Source organism: Apis laboriosa, unplaced genomic scaffold (assembly GCF_014066325.1).
Source record: "Apis laboriosa isolate Shangri-la unplaced genomic scaffold, ASM1406632v1 scaffold9_cov152, whole genome shotgun sequence".
In the NCBI taxonomy this organism is placed as follows: Eukaryota; Metazoa; Arthropoda; class Insecta; order Hymenoptera; family Apidae; genus Apis; species Apis laboriosa.
Genome location: NW_025224966.1, coordinates 3269165 through 3285536, shown reverse-complemented (window position 1 = coordinate 3285536; position 16372 = coordinate 3269165). Strand labels below are relative to the sequence as shown.

The 16372-nt window shown below is 25.4% G+C and overlaps 3 protein-coding genes across 3 annotated transcripts; all 3 read left to right on the top strand.

The window, feature by feature from the left end:
- LOC122719856 (structural maintenance of chromosomes protein 1A-like) lies at positions 1 to 1673 on the top strand. Its single transcript, XM_043946073.1, has 6 exons — positions 1 to 18; positions 113 to 324; positions 727 to 895; positions 1041 to 1163; positions 1233 to 1246; positions 1664 to 1673. Exons 2-6 carry the CDS (start codon positions 167 to 169, stop codon positions 1671 to 1673), a joined length of 474 nt encoding a protein of 157 aa, XP_043802008.1. The 5' UTR covers positions 1 to 18; positions 113 to 166.
- Positions 1674 to 1704: 31 nt separating this feature from the next.
- On the top strand, positions 1705 to 4326 carry LOC122719708 (structural maintenance of chromosomes protein 1A-like). The gene is made up of 8 exons (XM_043945762.1): positions 1705 to 1821; positions 1941 to 2038; positions 2397 to 2701; positions 2929 to 3180; positions 3268 to 3447; positions 3622 to 3800; positions 3957 to 4134; positions 4252 to 4326. The coding sequence occupies exons 1-8, from the start codon at positions 1736 to 1738 to the stop codon at positions 4324 to 4326; spliced, it is 1353 nt and encodes a 450-aa protein (XP_043801697.1). The 5' UTR covers positions 1705 to 1735.
- Positions 4327 to 6702: 2376 nt separating this feature from the next.
- Positions 6703 to 16042, top strand: LOC122719807 (collagen alpha-1(I) chain-like). Its single transcript, XM_043945969.1, has 28 exons — positions 6703 to 6889; positions 7785 to 7838; positions 8084 to 8182; positions 9137 to 9177; positions 9257 to 9322; positions 9396 to 9509; positions 9692 to 9830; positions 9895 to 10019; positions 10110 to 10316; positions 10600 to 10698; positions 10762 to 10870; positions 11048 to 11235; positions 11375 to 11591; positions 11664 to 11752; positions 12009 to 12170; positions 12254 to 12415; positions 12543 to 12740; positions 12824 to 12968; positions 13037 to 13297; positions 13386 to 13519; positions 13601 to 13870; positions 13980 to 14195; positions 14263 to 14352; positions 14491 to 14872; positions 14979 to 15197; positions 15300 to 15472; positions 15564 to 15785; positions 15862 to 16042. Exons 1-28 carry the CDS (start codon positions 6703 to 6705, stop codon positions 16006 to 16008), a joined length of 4515 nt encoding a protein of 1504 aa, XP_043801904.1. The 3' UTR covers positions 16009 to 16042.
- Positions 16043 to 16372: the final 330 nt, after the last annotated feature.

Genomic DNA, 16372 nt, shown 5'->3' with positions numbered 1-16372 from the left:
AATCTTTTTTCTGGTGTGGTATGCATTAAAATTTATAATAAATTCATATTATTACATTAATTTATATTTTTCTCTATAAAGTAATAAAAAAATATTTATGTTTAAATTTCAGTATGGTCGTTTGTATAATCTATGTAAACCTATTCATTCTCGGTATCATATTGCAATGACAAAAGTTTTAGGAAAATATTGTAATTCTATTATTGTATCTACAAATAAAGTAGCAATACAATGTATCAATTATTTAAAGGAACAACAAATAGGATCTGAAACTTTTTTACCAGTAGAAAATTTAAAAGTAGAACCAATAAAGGAAATATTACGGTACGATGTATAATATAATTATATATAAAATTAATTAATGAAATGATTCTAACTTGAAAAAATTAATTATTTTATCGATTTAAATTAAGTAAAAAACAATTATTCTTTGATTATGTATCTTTTAAGTAGTATTTGAATTATATGCAATATTCTACACTTAATTCACTCCGTTTAAAAAAAGCTGAATTCTGAAACAGCTTTTTGAATTCGAAACAAGTGTACATTATTTTTCATGCTATATCTATATATTTTCATGATAATTAATTAATTATTAATATAATCAAAATATGAAAAATAAATTTTTTTTTATTTTTATTTATATAATTATATTTTAAAATATATAATTTCTACATTAAATCTATATATATTATCATTTAATGTTTTCATGACTCTTTATTTTAGTGGAATTACTGAACCAAAAAATGTAAAACTTTTATATGATGTACTTAAGTTTGAACTTGCAGAAATTAATAATGCTATTTTATTTGTAACTAAAAATACCATTGTTTGTGAAACACCAGAAGATGCAAGAATGCTTGCATATGAAATTAATCCATATCATAGAATCAATGTAAGAATGAATATAATTTTATAAAACTTAATTATTTTTTATGAAATTTTTTGTTACTTCTATGCGACGTTTTTGCTATTTCATACCGATTTGTTACTATCTTATCATCTAATTGAATTATATCATTTAATTTATAATATTATAGTGCGTTGCATTAGATGGAACTTATTATAAAAAAGACGGTATTATTTCTGGAGGAGAAGTTGAACTATTAAAAAAAGCTCAAATATGGAATGAGCAAAACTTAATCCAATTAAAATCAAAAAAGGTTTTTCAAATATTCATTTTTTTATTAATAAATTAATTTTACGATACTTATAATCTCTAGTTTATTTAGGTAATATTAATGGAGCAATTAAGAGAAAAAATTAAAATTTCTCAAAGTGAATCTGAAATAAATACTTTAAATATACAAATTAAGAGTTTCACAAGTAGAATAAACTATTCTACATCTGACTTAAACAATCATGTAAGTATTTTTTAATAAAATGATATATTTAATTTCTTTATTTTATATGTATATATTTTCTTCTTCAATAATTAAATTTTTCTTTAGAAAAATAAAATAATCACGCTTCAACATGAAATAGAAGTTATTCAAAATGAACTAGATATAATAAACGTAAGCATTCGTTTTATCAAGTTTAACATTTTTTTCATTTGTTATAAATTATATAATAGCAATAAATTTATTTTTTTATCATATTAATAATTTTAAATATTATTCATATAAATAATTCGCATCTTTTTTTATGGTATATTATCCAGAATAATATAGCATCAATTAAAGACATTATGATGGAGAAAAATCAAAAAATTCAAAATATAGAAAAATCCATTATGAATATTGAAGATATGATTTTTAAAGATTTTTGTAATAATATTGGCATATCGAATATACGTCAATATGAACAAGGAAATCTAAAGTAAATATATATTTAAAAATATATTTTAAATATATGCTATATATTTATTTATATTTATTTATATTTTATTTATAACATATATTTTCATATTTCATGTTCAATAATATTTGTTATATTAGATTTCATCAGGAACAAACAAAAAGAAAATTAGAATTAGAAGAGCAATATAATCGTATTCAAAATTTATTGGATTTTGAGATAAATCGAGATACAGAAAGTAAATATATTTTAATATTCTTATATTATATTATTAATAATTATTTTAATATTTTATAATTTTAATATAATTATATAATAAATTAATATATAATTATAATATTATTAAATATAAAATTTATTATAATAAAATATTTCAATAATTTTTTATCGAGGATAATTAATTGTATCGACTAATACTAAAAAATTATTTTTAATATTTATTAGTGATAAAAAATTTATGTTATTAGTAAAAAAATAGCAATTCAAAACTCAACCTTAAAATTCATAAAATAAATTTAATCTAAACAATACATCCTTTCAAATATTAATATTTTATTTTATAGATATTTTTCATATGAAACTTTTTCTTTTTGTAGATGCGATTCTTAAGATGACAAAAAATGTAAAAATAGTTAAGAATGAATTAGAAAAAGCGCATCAAAGTGCAATTTTATGTACAGAAAATAATAAATATGAATTAAATAAATTAAATAATTTACAAAATATATATGATGAAGCCAAAAATAACATTAATAAAGAAACAGAAAACGTTAATAAGTATAGATGTAACATCAGTATCATTTCAAAATTAATTATAAGTACTCAAAAGGAAATTACAATAATTAAAACAAATATTAAGAAGAAAAAAGCAAAGTGTTATGCTATCTTGATAAATTGTAAGGTAAAATTGAAAGTAATATATGATAAAATTAAGTATCAATTAAATATAATTCCTAATCGTTAAATTAACGAATTCTAAGAGAGAACTGTATAATATTTATCGGTTAATATTATTTATTTATGTACTATTTTTGTCGAATTGTTGTTAAATTTAAAATTGCAAATACGGGAATTTTATTGTATAAGATAATATCATTAAAGATAATTATATTTATACTACATTAATAGGTAGAAAATATTATTATTCCATTTCTATCTGGAAATATCGCAAATAATTTGGAAGATATAGAAATATCTGATTCATTAAACAGTGAAGAAATGCACGATATAGAAATCCTTTCACGCATAGACTTTGACATATTATCTGAAGATATTAAAAACCGAACAGAAGAAAATATTAATAACTCAAAAAATAAACTCGTGAAAGAAATTGAAAAATTACAAAATAAAATAGAATCTATAAAAAATCCAAATTTTAAGGTTTGTAAAGTTAATTAGAAGGATATTCATAATATTTTTGTATGAAAAATAAAATATTATTAAAATATTATTTAAAATAAATCATAGGCTAATAAAGAAATTGAACATACAATTGAAAAATTAAAAGAAACAAATTTTAAATATCAAGAACTACGTAAGAAAATTAATTTAATTAAAAAACAATTTGAATTAGTAAAACAAGAAAGATATAATAGATTTGCACATTGTTTTGAATATATTACTACAAAATTAAATTCTATTTATAAGGTAAATAAATGTCATAATTTATTATTTTAATTTTATATTTTAATATTTTAACTATATTATAATTTTAATTTTTATATTATATATATGTAATTAAAACAATAATTACAAATTAAAAATATAATTACATATTATATATATAATTAAAAAAAATTAAAAAAATATGTGATTTTATAGTGTTTAATGGAAGATGAATCGGTTCAAGCTATTCTTTTACCGGAAAATCTTGAAGAACCATATCTAAGTGGTATAAATTATAGTTGTATAATGCCTGGAAAACGATTTCAATCATTTTCAAATCTTTCTGGTGGAGAAAAGACACTTGCCACAATAGCTTTTTTATTTGCAATTCATAGGTATTTTATTATAAATTCATTTTTAAATGTATTGTTTTTATTGATTTAATAAACAATATCTGTGAAAAAATTATTTATTTTAAATTTTAACTTTTATTTTTAATATTAATTACTTAATTAATTAATTAATTTTCTTTAACAGAATTTATTATATAGTTTCAGACCGGCTCCATTTTTTATACTAGATGAAATCGATGCAGCTTTAGATACTATAAATATAAAAAATGTTGTACGTCTTATACATTCTAAAAAAAATGAAATGCAATTTATTATAATATCTTTAAAACGTGAGATATATTCATGTGCTGATGTTCTTATAGGAGTTTGTTCTGATGTAAGTTTATATTATATATGCATCTTTTTTTTAAAACTTTTCTACATATATTATGAAAAATTATTATTTATATTTATATATTTATATTAATTACAATGTATTGTTTTACATTTTTAGACCACTGGAGAATACCCAGAAAGTTTAGTATTTACACTTTCATTGGAAAAATATCTTATATCGCATGAAGAATAATTTTTATTTCGTAATTAAATTAAGATTTTATTTTTAAAAAATTGCTAATATATTTAAATTTATTATTTTAAAAATAGTTAACAATTTATATTATATAAAAATATATGTTATATTTTAATTAATTAAAAAAAAATTCGATTCTGTTTTTTTGTAGCATATATTGAATTATTTAAGAATTTTTATTTTTATTTTCATTTAACTCATTATATTATTCATTTCATTTAACTCATTATATACATTATGTAATTTAATCAGAATAGCGATAACATTAATATAACTAATATTTCGAGATCTGCAATTCCTATTTAACCCTTTTTCTTTTGTATGATGAATCGTATCGATATCTGAGTCATCGCTATAAAAATAAAAGATTACATCATTGCAGAATTATTTATTAATTAATAAATTTGATATAAAAATACTTAACAAAATTATTCGGTGTTAAATAAATAAATGACAGAATTTATCGCAAATGTTCATTGTGAAAAATTACAAGAGACTGATTAATATTACACTGGCCTACTTATATTAGAAATAGTAGCAACTCTGATTTATAGTTGGTTGCAACGATACAGGGACTTGGGTCAATGTAGTCTATTACGGTTAACGCTTTGTAAAGTAAGTCGCGCTCCGGGAATGCGGCCAAAATAATGATTGTCGTTTAATAAACTTATTAAGTTGAAATGACGCGATCTGTATTGATAATAATATCGTAGCTATAATCGATAAAAACTGAAAGATCATAAAATATGTCAATCAATTATACATATTCATTTTTATTATAATAATGAAATTGTTTTATATAAATATACCATTTATATAAATATGTATATAAATATACATTTCCAACTATTTAATTTTTAAAATTATTTTTGGATATAATTTTATATTATTTTGGATTGATTTTTAAATTAATAAATAAATATATATATATATATTCATAATTTTATTAAAAAAGATATTGATTTTTTAAAATTAAATATAGTTAAATTAATCTTTTTTATAAAATATTATAAAATCACAAAAATTATCTTAAAATTTTATGATTTCGATTAATGTGGAACTTATACATTATTACTTATATACTATATTGTTGCTTGATAATAATTAACGCAATATGCCTATTGAAATACATATATATACATATGTTTTATGTTTATATACTTATATTGAACGAGAACACTGAATATAATAACATGATGCATTGCTTAATTTATATTCTAGTTTACATTTTCGCAATATTCAAATCACAAATACAGGCCGTTAAATATATCTTATTGTATTTAAAATAACCATATCAAAAAATTGACAAATTTCAATATAATAATACTATTATATTTATAATAGTATTAGTACAATTAATTTAAATATTATTATTAATATAATTTAAATAATTAGTATTTAATGTAATAATCTTATATTAGATATTATGTGACATAACTAATTTATTAATTATATAAAAAATATAAAATTTTACTTTGACAGAAAAATTTATATTTTTTATTTTGTTTAATTATTTTTATTATTATGATTGTGAATATTTAAATTTGTGAATATTAAAACTTTTATTATTTATATAATCATAAAAATTATTTAAAACAATTTTTTTTATTTTAGATGATTTTTATAAGGAATAAAAATCTTTATTATCTTAATTTTTATGATATATAACAGAAAATAAGTGATGCGCGATTATCGTAATAAAAGATACGTGCAATTTCTTGGTAAAGAATGATAACTTCTTTTTTAACTTTCTTCTATTTTTTAAAATGAGGATGAAATATATGTACATAAAAAAAAATATAAGAATGTATTCATATATATTTATATTGCTATATCCAATTATATTCTTTTCAAGTAATGGCATTAATATCATATTAATATTTATATTCTCATATTTATTTGTTGTATTGAAAATTGTTTTTGAAAAGATGTTTTTAAAATGATTAAAAAAATTCGAAAATCACCAAAAATTTATAAATTTTAACATATATACGTAAAAGTGTAAATTTAAATAATAAATTTAATTAATGTTTCTTAATTTCATTACTTTTCATGGTAATACTTATTTTTCACCCTCATATGGTATATACGCGAAGAAAAGAAGAATAAGAAGAATAAGTTTCTCAACTGAAAAAAAAAGTACAAAGAGGGAAAAAAGAGGGAAAAGAATCAAAGAGAAGGGATGACATCGAAGATCAAGACAGTGGGAGGACTGCATGTTGATCGTAAAACGGAGGATGATGACCTCCCCTTACAAAGCATCTGCTAAATAGATGATACGCCAGTTGTCGTATGTCTAGTTGTCCTCAGCTTCAGACGAAGGCGAGTTGGCTCTAGGATCACATTACTGATTTTATCAACCAATAGTCGCTCATGGGGCCGAAGGCCCTTCAGCTGGCCGCAGCGTTCGTCGTGGTTCAGCTTCTTCTGCCCCAAGTTAGCTCTGTACGGACTAAACTTAGGAAACAACGGTCGAAGTCACTGCAAGCTCAAAAACCTGCGAACAGTGATTATGTATACGATTACTATGATAGTTATGACGACTACGATGAAAGAAATGGTAAATATAATTTTCAATTATTTGATATTTGGTAATTCTGTAATTAATATCGCATGTAAAAATTTTATCATGTAATATTTATTTAAACATTTTTTTGTGAAATGAATTTCCATTTTGCATTTTTATTTGTGTTATATTTTAGTATTGTATCAAAAAATTTAGATTAAATAAATATTTTTTTTATAATTTTTGTATCATTAAGGATTCTTATTTTCATATAGAAAGAATTAAATTTAATATCAAAGAATAAATTTTTTAAAATTAATAAGATTAATCTAATAATTAATTATATTTTTAATTAAAAGTAATTGATATATATAATATATTGTAAAATTACTATCTATATAATTTCTTATAACAGATTATTTATATCATTTACGAAACAATTAAAGGAAGTATATATTAATAACTACCTAACTAACACCGGAAGCTTTGAATCGGATGCTTGTTTTAGTGCTTTGCGTAATGCAATTAATCAATTACGTTAATTGATAAAAATTAACAATTAAAATTTTTATTGCACTCTATTAAACGACACTCATCTCAATGTATTCCGGTATTACTATCTTTCTATACATTTATTAAAAGATATTAAATCATTTATCATAATTTAATATATATTTATATTTTGTATATATAATATTAATATTTATTTTCTATTAAAATCAAATTTATAAATTTCATATATAAAGTATATGTACATATTATAAAATATTATAAGACAAGTAATGTTTAAGATAAGTAAAAAAAGATATTATAATTAAATAGAATGTTAAAAATTAAATAGAATTTTTATATATAATTTTTAAATAAAACTTTATTTTAAAAATTTAATTTGAAAATTTAAATATAAATGAAACATGGATTAATATTTTAATAATATTTTTATATTTAGAAACTATAACTACAACTACTCCACCACCATCATCTGTTACGTCTAATACCGCAAGTATGTATACATATCATATATATTTGATGGAAATAATCTGTGGAAAATATTTATATAAAAATAATAAGCATATGTAATATAATTTTTAAAAATTATATATTATAAATTATATATTTCAATTTTGATAAAAAAATATGAAATTCTTGGAACATATAAAGTTAGATATAATTAAATTAAAACCTAATAAATAATTTAAACAAAATATTATAAAATAAAACATTAATTTAATTATATGTTGCATAAAGGCAGGGGTGGATTACCGACAGAAACATTACAAACCTTTTATAGATCAGCATTGTCTACAGATTCACCAGCACAAACAACAATTCGATCTTTCATTCAAGGTATTTGATGGTTCTGTGTAAAATTTACGTCCCAAATAATATGTAAAATCCATTAAATGTTATATTTAATAATATATAATAAAAAAAATAACAAAATTAAGACATATATTTAAAAATATAAAGAAATTAAAAAAAAAATTAAAATTTGAATACAGTTATATATTATATTTATATTTTTCATACCATTTTAAAAATTCATTTAAAAAATTAAATTTTGTATGTTTAATTAATTAATTTAGAAAATTAAGAATAAGTTTTCTATATAATAGAATAATTTTACTATCAAAAAATAATAAAAACATATTGCACATATTGAAAAATGAAACTTAATCTAACATGAATATTTATTATATACTTTTGACTTATGTTTTCATTTACAGTTATCTTTTATTAGTTTGTAGTATTAATGCAATGATATCAATAATTTGTTATATAAATATTTATCAAAGGTAGTAGTATTATGGCTTTATTATTACATCAAAGTATTCATAATATTTAACAAGTGATTTGTTTGTAATAATTGTTTAATTTTGTATGTTTTCATTTTTCAACTTACAATATCATATATTGTTTCATTTGGTATCAGGTGTAATTCTTATCAATATTATTACGAATATTTTAAATAATGATTTGATTAATCATATAACTAATTCTTTTTCTAAATATTGATTCATTTGGAATGTCTTGATTTATGTTTCAAAAAATTTTTTCATGTTTTATCAATTAGATAATATATATATATTATAAATTATATATATATATTATCTATTAATCCTAAAAAATAATAGATAAGATTCACTCTTTTTAATCTTTATTTTATATTTTTGTATATTTGTATTTTAAGCATTTTTTGTATTGTATTAAAGTGTTCTTTTCTTCTATATTAAATTTAATAATAGCGTTGTATATTATAAATATATAATATATATATAATATTATTATACATCACAATAGAAGTTCGAGATGATCTGCGTACAACTCCAGAAAGAAATCCAGTAAGTATCGAATATAAAATTTAAAATATATTATGTAAAATTATAAATATGTATAATAATAATTTATTTATATTCTTAGTTACCAACTGAAATTGTGCCTGGTGAAAGTAATATGATTAATGCTGTTGCTGTACCTGGACCAAGAGTAAGTAATACTCTTTTTATGAAAAAAATAATAAGTAATAATTTCAGTAACAAGTATTATTTTCATAACTTAGGGAGAACCTGGTAGACCTGGAGACATTGGTCGTCCGGGAGATACTGGATTTCCAGGACAACCTGGCACTCCGGGAATTCCAGGACCACCTGGACCGCCAGGACCTATACCTGATGTAAATAATTAACATTATTAATTAATATTAATTCCAATTATAGATTTATATGGTATACTTGATAAAAATTTTATGAATCATTGTATGTGCCTATGTATTATAAAATATATTGTATGTTATATTGCTTATAGAATAATTATTTTATAACATATTTTCTATTAATAATAAATTAATATAAATAGGTATCAATGTATTATCAACAATTAGCTTTATCTCAAGCAAGTCAAGATAAAGGCCCGACGGGAGCAGCAGCACCTTTATATAGCCCAGATGCTTATTTACAAACACAAGTAGGTCCTATTGGTCCCCGTGGTCCACCAGGTAAATATTTATATTTTAATTTTAATTGTTACATGGCTATATAGTACTTTTCAATATATAATAGGTCCACCTGGACCATCTGGACCACAAGGCTTTCAAGGAGTACGAGGAGAACCTGGCGAACCTGGAACTCCAGGTCCTCCAGGTGCCCCAGGTCCAAGAGGATTATCTGGTTTAACTGGAAAAGATGTATGTATTAATTAAATCATTAAATAATTATAATTAAAATATAATTTATATATAATTAATAGTTAAATTGTTGATTAAAATTGATATTAGGGTAATACCGGTGAAGATGGAGAACCTGGTCCTCCAGGATCAGTTGGTCCAGTCGGTCCAAGAGGTCTTCCAGGACTACCTGGTCTTCCTGGTATGAAAGGACATCGCGGTTTTCCAGGATTAGATGGTGCGAAAGGAGAACAAGGTATATCTGGTGAAAAAGGATCTATGGGTGCACCTGGACCAATGGGTCCTGTAGGTCCTATTGTGAGTATTGAATACCAATGTTTGTATATTTTAACACTTTCAATATTGCTAGATTGCTTTTATATCTTTCCATTTATTATATTATATCGAAATTATTGCATTATAGCTTCTAAAATATTTAAAACATAAATATAAAATAGTAATACATTAAATTATTTTAATTCTTTATTATTAGTATTATTTATTACTAGTATTTATTAGTATTTTAATTCTTATTTAATCTGAATAGAAAGTTTATTGTATAGAAAAATTTTAAGAAAAAAATCTATGAAATATATAATAGGGTCCTGCAGGTCCACGTGGTGAAAGAGGTAGGGAAGGTCCTCCAGGACCTCCGGGAATTAGAGGAGTAGATGGAATTTCTGGTCCACCTGGACAACCTGTAAGTAAAATAACAAAGATAAATATAAGACTCGTGAATATAATATAAAAATAATTGTTGTAGGGTGCAGTAGGTAAACCAGGTTCTCCTGGTTTTCCGGGTAATCCAGGTATAAAAGGAGATCAAGGAGCACAAGGACCAAAAGGAAGTCAAGGCATACAAGGCCCTCGAGGTATTTTTTACATATTTTTTACATATTTTAAATAATTAATATTTATTATAATCTGTATATCTACAAACGATCTGAAAACGAAATGATTAACAAAGTATTCAATAAAATTTTTTTATAGGATTTAAGAATTATGTATATAAATGTAGAATCTGAATCAAATTTTTTCTTTATGCATAGGTGAAACTGGTCGTCCTGGTCAACCTGGTGAATCAGGACCACAAGGACCTCAAGGAAAAGATGGAATATCTGGAGAAAAAGGAAGTACAGGAGCATCTGGTTTAGTTGGTGCTCCAGGTTTTCCTGGAGCTCGAGGACAACCTGGAATATCTGGCAATCCTGGTATTCCAGGAGCAAAAGGCATGCCTGTAAATATTGTTCTTTTATTTTCATATGTTATTGTTACAAATTCTATCTATGAAACGATAATGTAATCTAAATTTGATTTAGAAAAAGATGAATGTAAAAGATTTATTAAATACATTAAGCAGCTTTTTTTATATATAGGGATTTCCTGGTGAAAGAGGATTTAAAGGTGACAGTGGAGTTAAGGGTGATGCAGGAATTCCAGGTCCGCGTGGATTACCTGGACCTCCTGGAAATGAAGGAAAACGAGGAAAAAGAGGAATGCGCGGACCTATCGGTACGCCCGGTCCAACTGGAGAACGTGGAGCACCAGGAGCACCAGGTCTTCCAGGTCCCGATGGACCAATGGGATCAAAAGGTATGTTATTAGAACTGTTATGATAATTTTGTCACGACTATGATATTTTATATTATTATTATTATATTATAGGTCAATCTGGAGATCGTGGACCCATTGGTCCAATAGGACCAAAAGGAGCTATAGGAGATCCCGGTCGCCCAGGATCACCTGGATTACAGGTTTTAATAAATATACACATTTGAAAATATGTTTTATTACTAAATTTAATTTTTTTTATTTATTGATTTTTAAATCTATTTTTAGAATAAATTTATCTTTCTTTCCTTTAAAAATATTCGTATTCATGTATACATATGTATGTTTACATGTATACATATATACATTAGACATATATACATTAGATATATACAGGCTTATTAGATATATTTATAATTTTTTATATTAAAAAATATGAAATATAACATTATATTATAGGGTACGCGTGGATTAATGGGTCGTCCTGGTGCACCTGGAAAGCCAGGTAATCCAGGAGAACGAGGAATCCAAGGAGCTGATGGAAAACCTGGAGAACAAGGTCCACCTGGCTTACAAGGTCTGCCTGGCCCACTAGGTCTTCCAGGAGAAAAAGGATATCCAGTATTAATAATATTTATCTATCATTTTATTTTTGTCTTTAGTATTAGATATCTGAAAAAAATTATTTTTATGTTCATTAAAAGGGCGAGCCTGGAAAAGCTGGTGAACCTGGAAATCCTGGACCATCTGGTCCCAGAGGTGATACAGGAAAAGAAGGAGCACCAGGACCACAAGGTTCACCTGGACCATCAGGAGCAGATGGTGAACGAGGACCTCCAGGATCTCCAGGTCCTAGAGGTTTTCAGGTATATTTTATATTAAAAATATAGAAACATATTTTTGAAAAAATTAATAAATAAAATATTTAAAACATATGTAAAAATAATAAACAAAAAAACAATATAATTTTATTACATAATTTGATGTAATTAGGGTTTTCCAGGTGCAACTGGAAATGCGGGAACGCCAGGAAAAGATGGAGAACCAGGTGTTCAAGGACCACCTGGTTCACCAGGTATACCTGGAAATAGAGGTGAACGCGGCTTCCCTGGGGAAAGAGGTGCTGCAGGAGGACCAGGATTAATGGGACCAAGAGGAGAACCTGGAGTACAAGGATTAGATGGTCCTCCTGTATATATCTTTTGATTTCTTCATATATTTACTAAAATTTTAATAATTATCTAAAATGTATATAAAATAAATATCTATTTTAGGGATTACCTGGAGTTAAAGGAGATAAAGGAATTTCAGGACCATCTGGATTAGTAGGATTGCCTGGTTTACGAGGAGCTCCAGGAGAATCTGGTCCAAAAGGAGAAAGGGGACCTACTGGACCAATTGGTCTTGAAGGACCTCCAGGTTGTATATCATAGAAAAAAATGTATTTATTATCTTGAAGAAATATATATATTAGTATATTTTTATAGGACGGATTGGAGAACGTGGACCTCAAGGTCAAATTGGTCCACCAGGACCACCAGGTGAACCAGCAGAACGAGGTGATCCTGGTTTACCTGGTCCTCCAGGAGAGATAGGTGCTCCTGGCAATCCAGGAGAAAGAGGACCTCAAGGACTTCAAGGATTACAAGGTTTCCCAGGACCTCAAGGACTTATTGGTTTACCAGGATTAAAAGGCGATCGTGGTTATCCAGGTTTAAAGGGAGATCAAGGAAATCCTGGTCCACCTGGTAATAAATAATATGTAATGCACAAAAAATATTCAAAATCAAATTTTATATTTTACAAGCAAGTAAACTATTAATATAAAACTTATAGGTAATCCAGGTGAAACTGGACCACAAGGTTCAATTGGTTTGACTGGATCTAAAGGAATACGAGGTGAACCAGGTGCTAGAGGAGAACCTGGTATTATAGGACCACCAGGAGTACCGGGAAACATTGGTGCACCAGTATGTTTTTTTTTTGCTGATATACAATATCAATTTTTTTGTGCAATATCAATTTAATTTTATAATTTAAAATTTTTATAGGGTCCACCAGGTGCAATAGGACTACCAGGACCATCTGGATTGCCAGGTGGTAAAGGTAATACTGGAGAAGCAGGACGACCTGGAAATCCTGGGCCAATTGGAAATCCAGGTTTACCTGGTGCAGATGGAAACAAAGGTGAAAGTGGTTCTCAAGGTCCTCCAGGTATTCCTGGTCCTCAAGGTCCTCAAGGTTCTCCTGGTGAGAGAGGATTACCTGGTTTACCAGGTCCTTCTGGACCAATAGGTGCTAGAGGAATACGAGGAGCACCTGTAAGTTTGATTAAAATTTTAATTTTATAAAACATAATTATTCAATTTTATTCTGAATTATAGATATATATTAGAATTTATTTATATTGTAATCAATATAATATAATAGGGTGAATCTGGTGTACCTGGAAAACCAGGACCGGAAGGTCCACCTGGACTTTTAGGGCAAATTGGACCAATTGGACCACCTGGACCACCAGGAGAAATTGGAGCAGAAGGATCTAGTGGTAAACCTGGACCACCTGGAATAGCAGGTCGTCCTGGAGATAAAGGACCACCTGGAGCAGTAGGTCAAACGGGATTACCAGGTTCTCCAGGTTTACCTGTAAGTTATGATCACATTATATAAATTGAAAATAATGTAAAATGAAAATATATATTTTGATAAATAGGGACCTCCTGGTCAAGCAGGTCCTCCAGGTTCAGCAGGAGAAAGAGGATCAAAAGGAGAAACAGGACCACAAGGTGTAGAGGGACAGCAAGTTAGTTTTTATCATTCCTATTAATGATATATATAGCGATAATTTATATAGTACTTCGAAATTATGTATATTAATATTTATTTTTATTATGATTTTAAAATAAATATTATAAAAAGAAAAATTAATTTTTTTAATTAGGGACTTAGAGGAAAACCAGGACCTATTGGACTACAAGGCCCTAAAGGTGAACGTGGTGAAGAAGGACAAAAAGGTTTAAAAGGTCATAGAGGATTTACTGGTTTACAAGGACTACCTGGACCTACTGGTCCACCAGGAGAGAAAGGAATACCTGGACTTCCTGGACTACCTGGTAAAGATGGTGAACCTGGACCTAGAGGGAGTCCAGGACGAGATGGTAACCCTGGACCAATTGGATTAATTGGCAATCCAGGACCAAAAGGTCCTCCAGGAGATGAAGGTCGTCATGGACCACCAGGTTCACCTGGTCCACCAGGTCCTCCAGGTCCACCTGGTGAACTTGGATTAGGATATGATGCTGCTTCTTTAGCTGCTCTTCTAGGTAATTATTATATATTATATTTCTGTATACATCAGAAAAGAATATTTATATAAAAATAATTAATATTAGAATTATTAAACCATTACATTAATCTTTATATGAATAGGACAAGGCCAAATTAAAGGACCAGATCCATTAATTGGTGATGAACCACCTAGAATGTTTAGTCAAGACATGACAGAACAAGAAAGGCAAGAACTAATTCAAAAAGCATATAAACAACTAAAATCATCATTTCAAAAATTTATAAAACCAGATGGTGAAAAAAATTCACCAGCCAAAACTTGTAGAGATCTTTATAGTGCTTATCCTAATAAACTTTCTGGTTAGTTCACATAAATTGTAAAATAATTATTTATTAAAATTAAAATTATTAAATAATTCACAGAATATTAATATATTTATTAAAAATATCTTTCCATCTTAGGAGAATATTGGATTGATCCCAATGAAGGTGATGCAAGAGATGCAATTTTAGTGTATTGTGATGCCAAAAAACGTGCAACATGTTTATTACCAAATCCAGTACATTCACCAGAAATTATACATATCACTGATCAACCAGAAACTTGGTTAAGTGAAATAGAGAATGGAATGAAGGTAACACTTTTTATTGAATTTATATAAGAAGAATATAAATATAAATGAAACAAATTATTTTTATTTTTCATTTTTAATATGTAATATTCAGATTACATATAAAGCAGATAGTAATCAAATTGGTTTTCTGCAACTTCTATCAAAAAATGCATATCAAAATATAACATATCACTGTAAAAATAGTATAGGCTATTTTGATACTGAAAGAAAAACATATAGAAAGGGTATGAAATTTTTAACTTGGAATGATGCTGAATTAACACCACGTGGAAATCAACGCTTAAGATATGAAATGATAATTGATGAATGTAGAGTAAGTTTTAAAATATTTGAATTAATTTTGCAAAATATTTAAACATTAAACTTTTATAATATTAATGTTTTTTCAGACACACAATGGAAAATGGGGCAAGACAATAATTTCATATCAAACTGATAAAACTATTAGATTGCCTATTATAGATGTGGCCTTACGAGATATTGGAAAACCTAATCAAAGCTTTTATATTGAAATTGGAAATGTTTGTTATGAATAATAGATTAAAATTTTAAAAATATTTTTCTATGCTATTATTACATAATTAAAATTTTTTATTTTAGTATTTTCATATATGTACATACATAGTTTATAATTTGAATTTCTTTTTCTATTTTTTTCATAAATTAGATCATATTATTATATATGATGAATATAATTTTATATGATAAACATATTAATAATAATTCAAAATTTTAACAATAGCTAAATTTCTTAATTTGTAAGTTTAATGCATAAAGGTCTTCCAATAGCTTTAAAATACATATACATGTATTGTAACTAGCATATAACTGTATATGTAAAATAGTCAATAAATATTAAATAATTACAAAAATAGTTTATNAATTTTGTAATTTTAATAA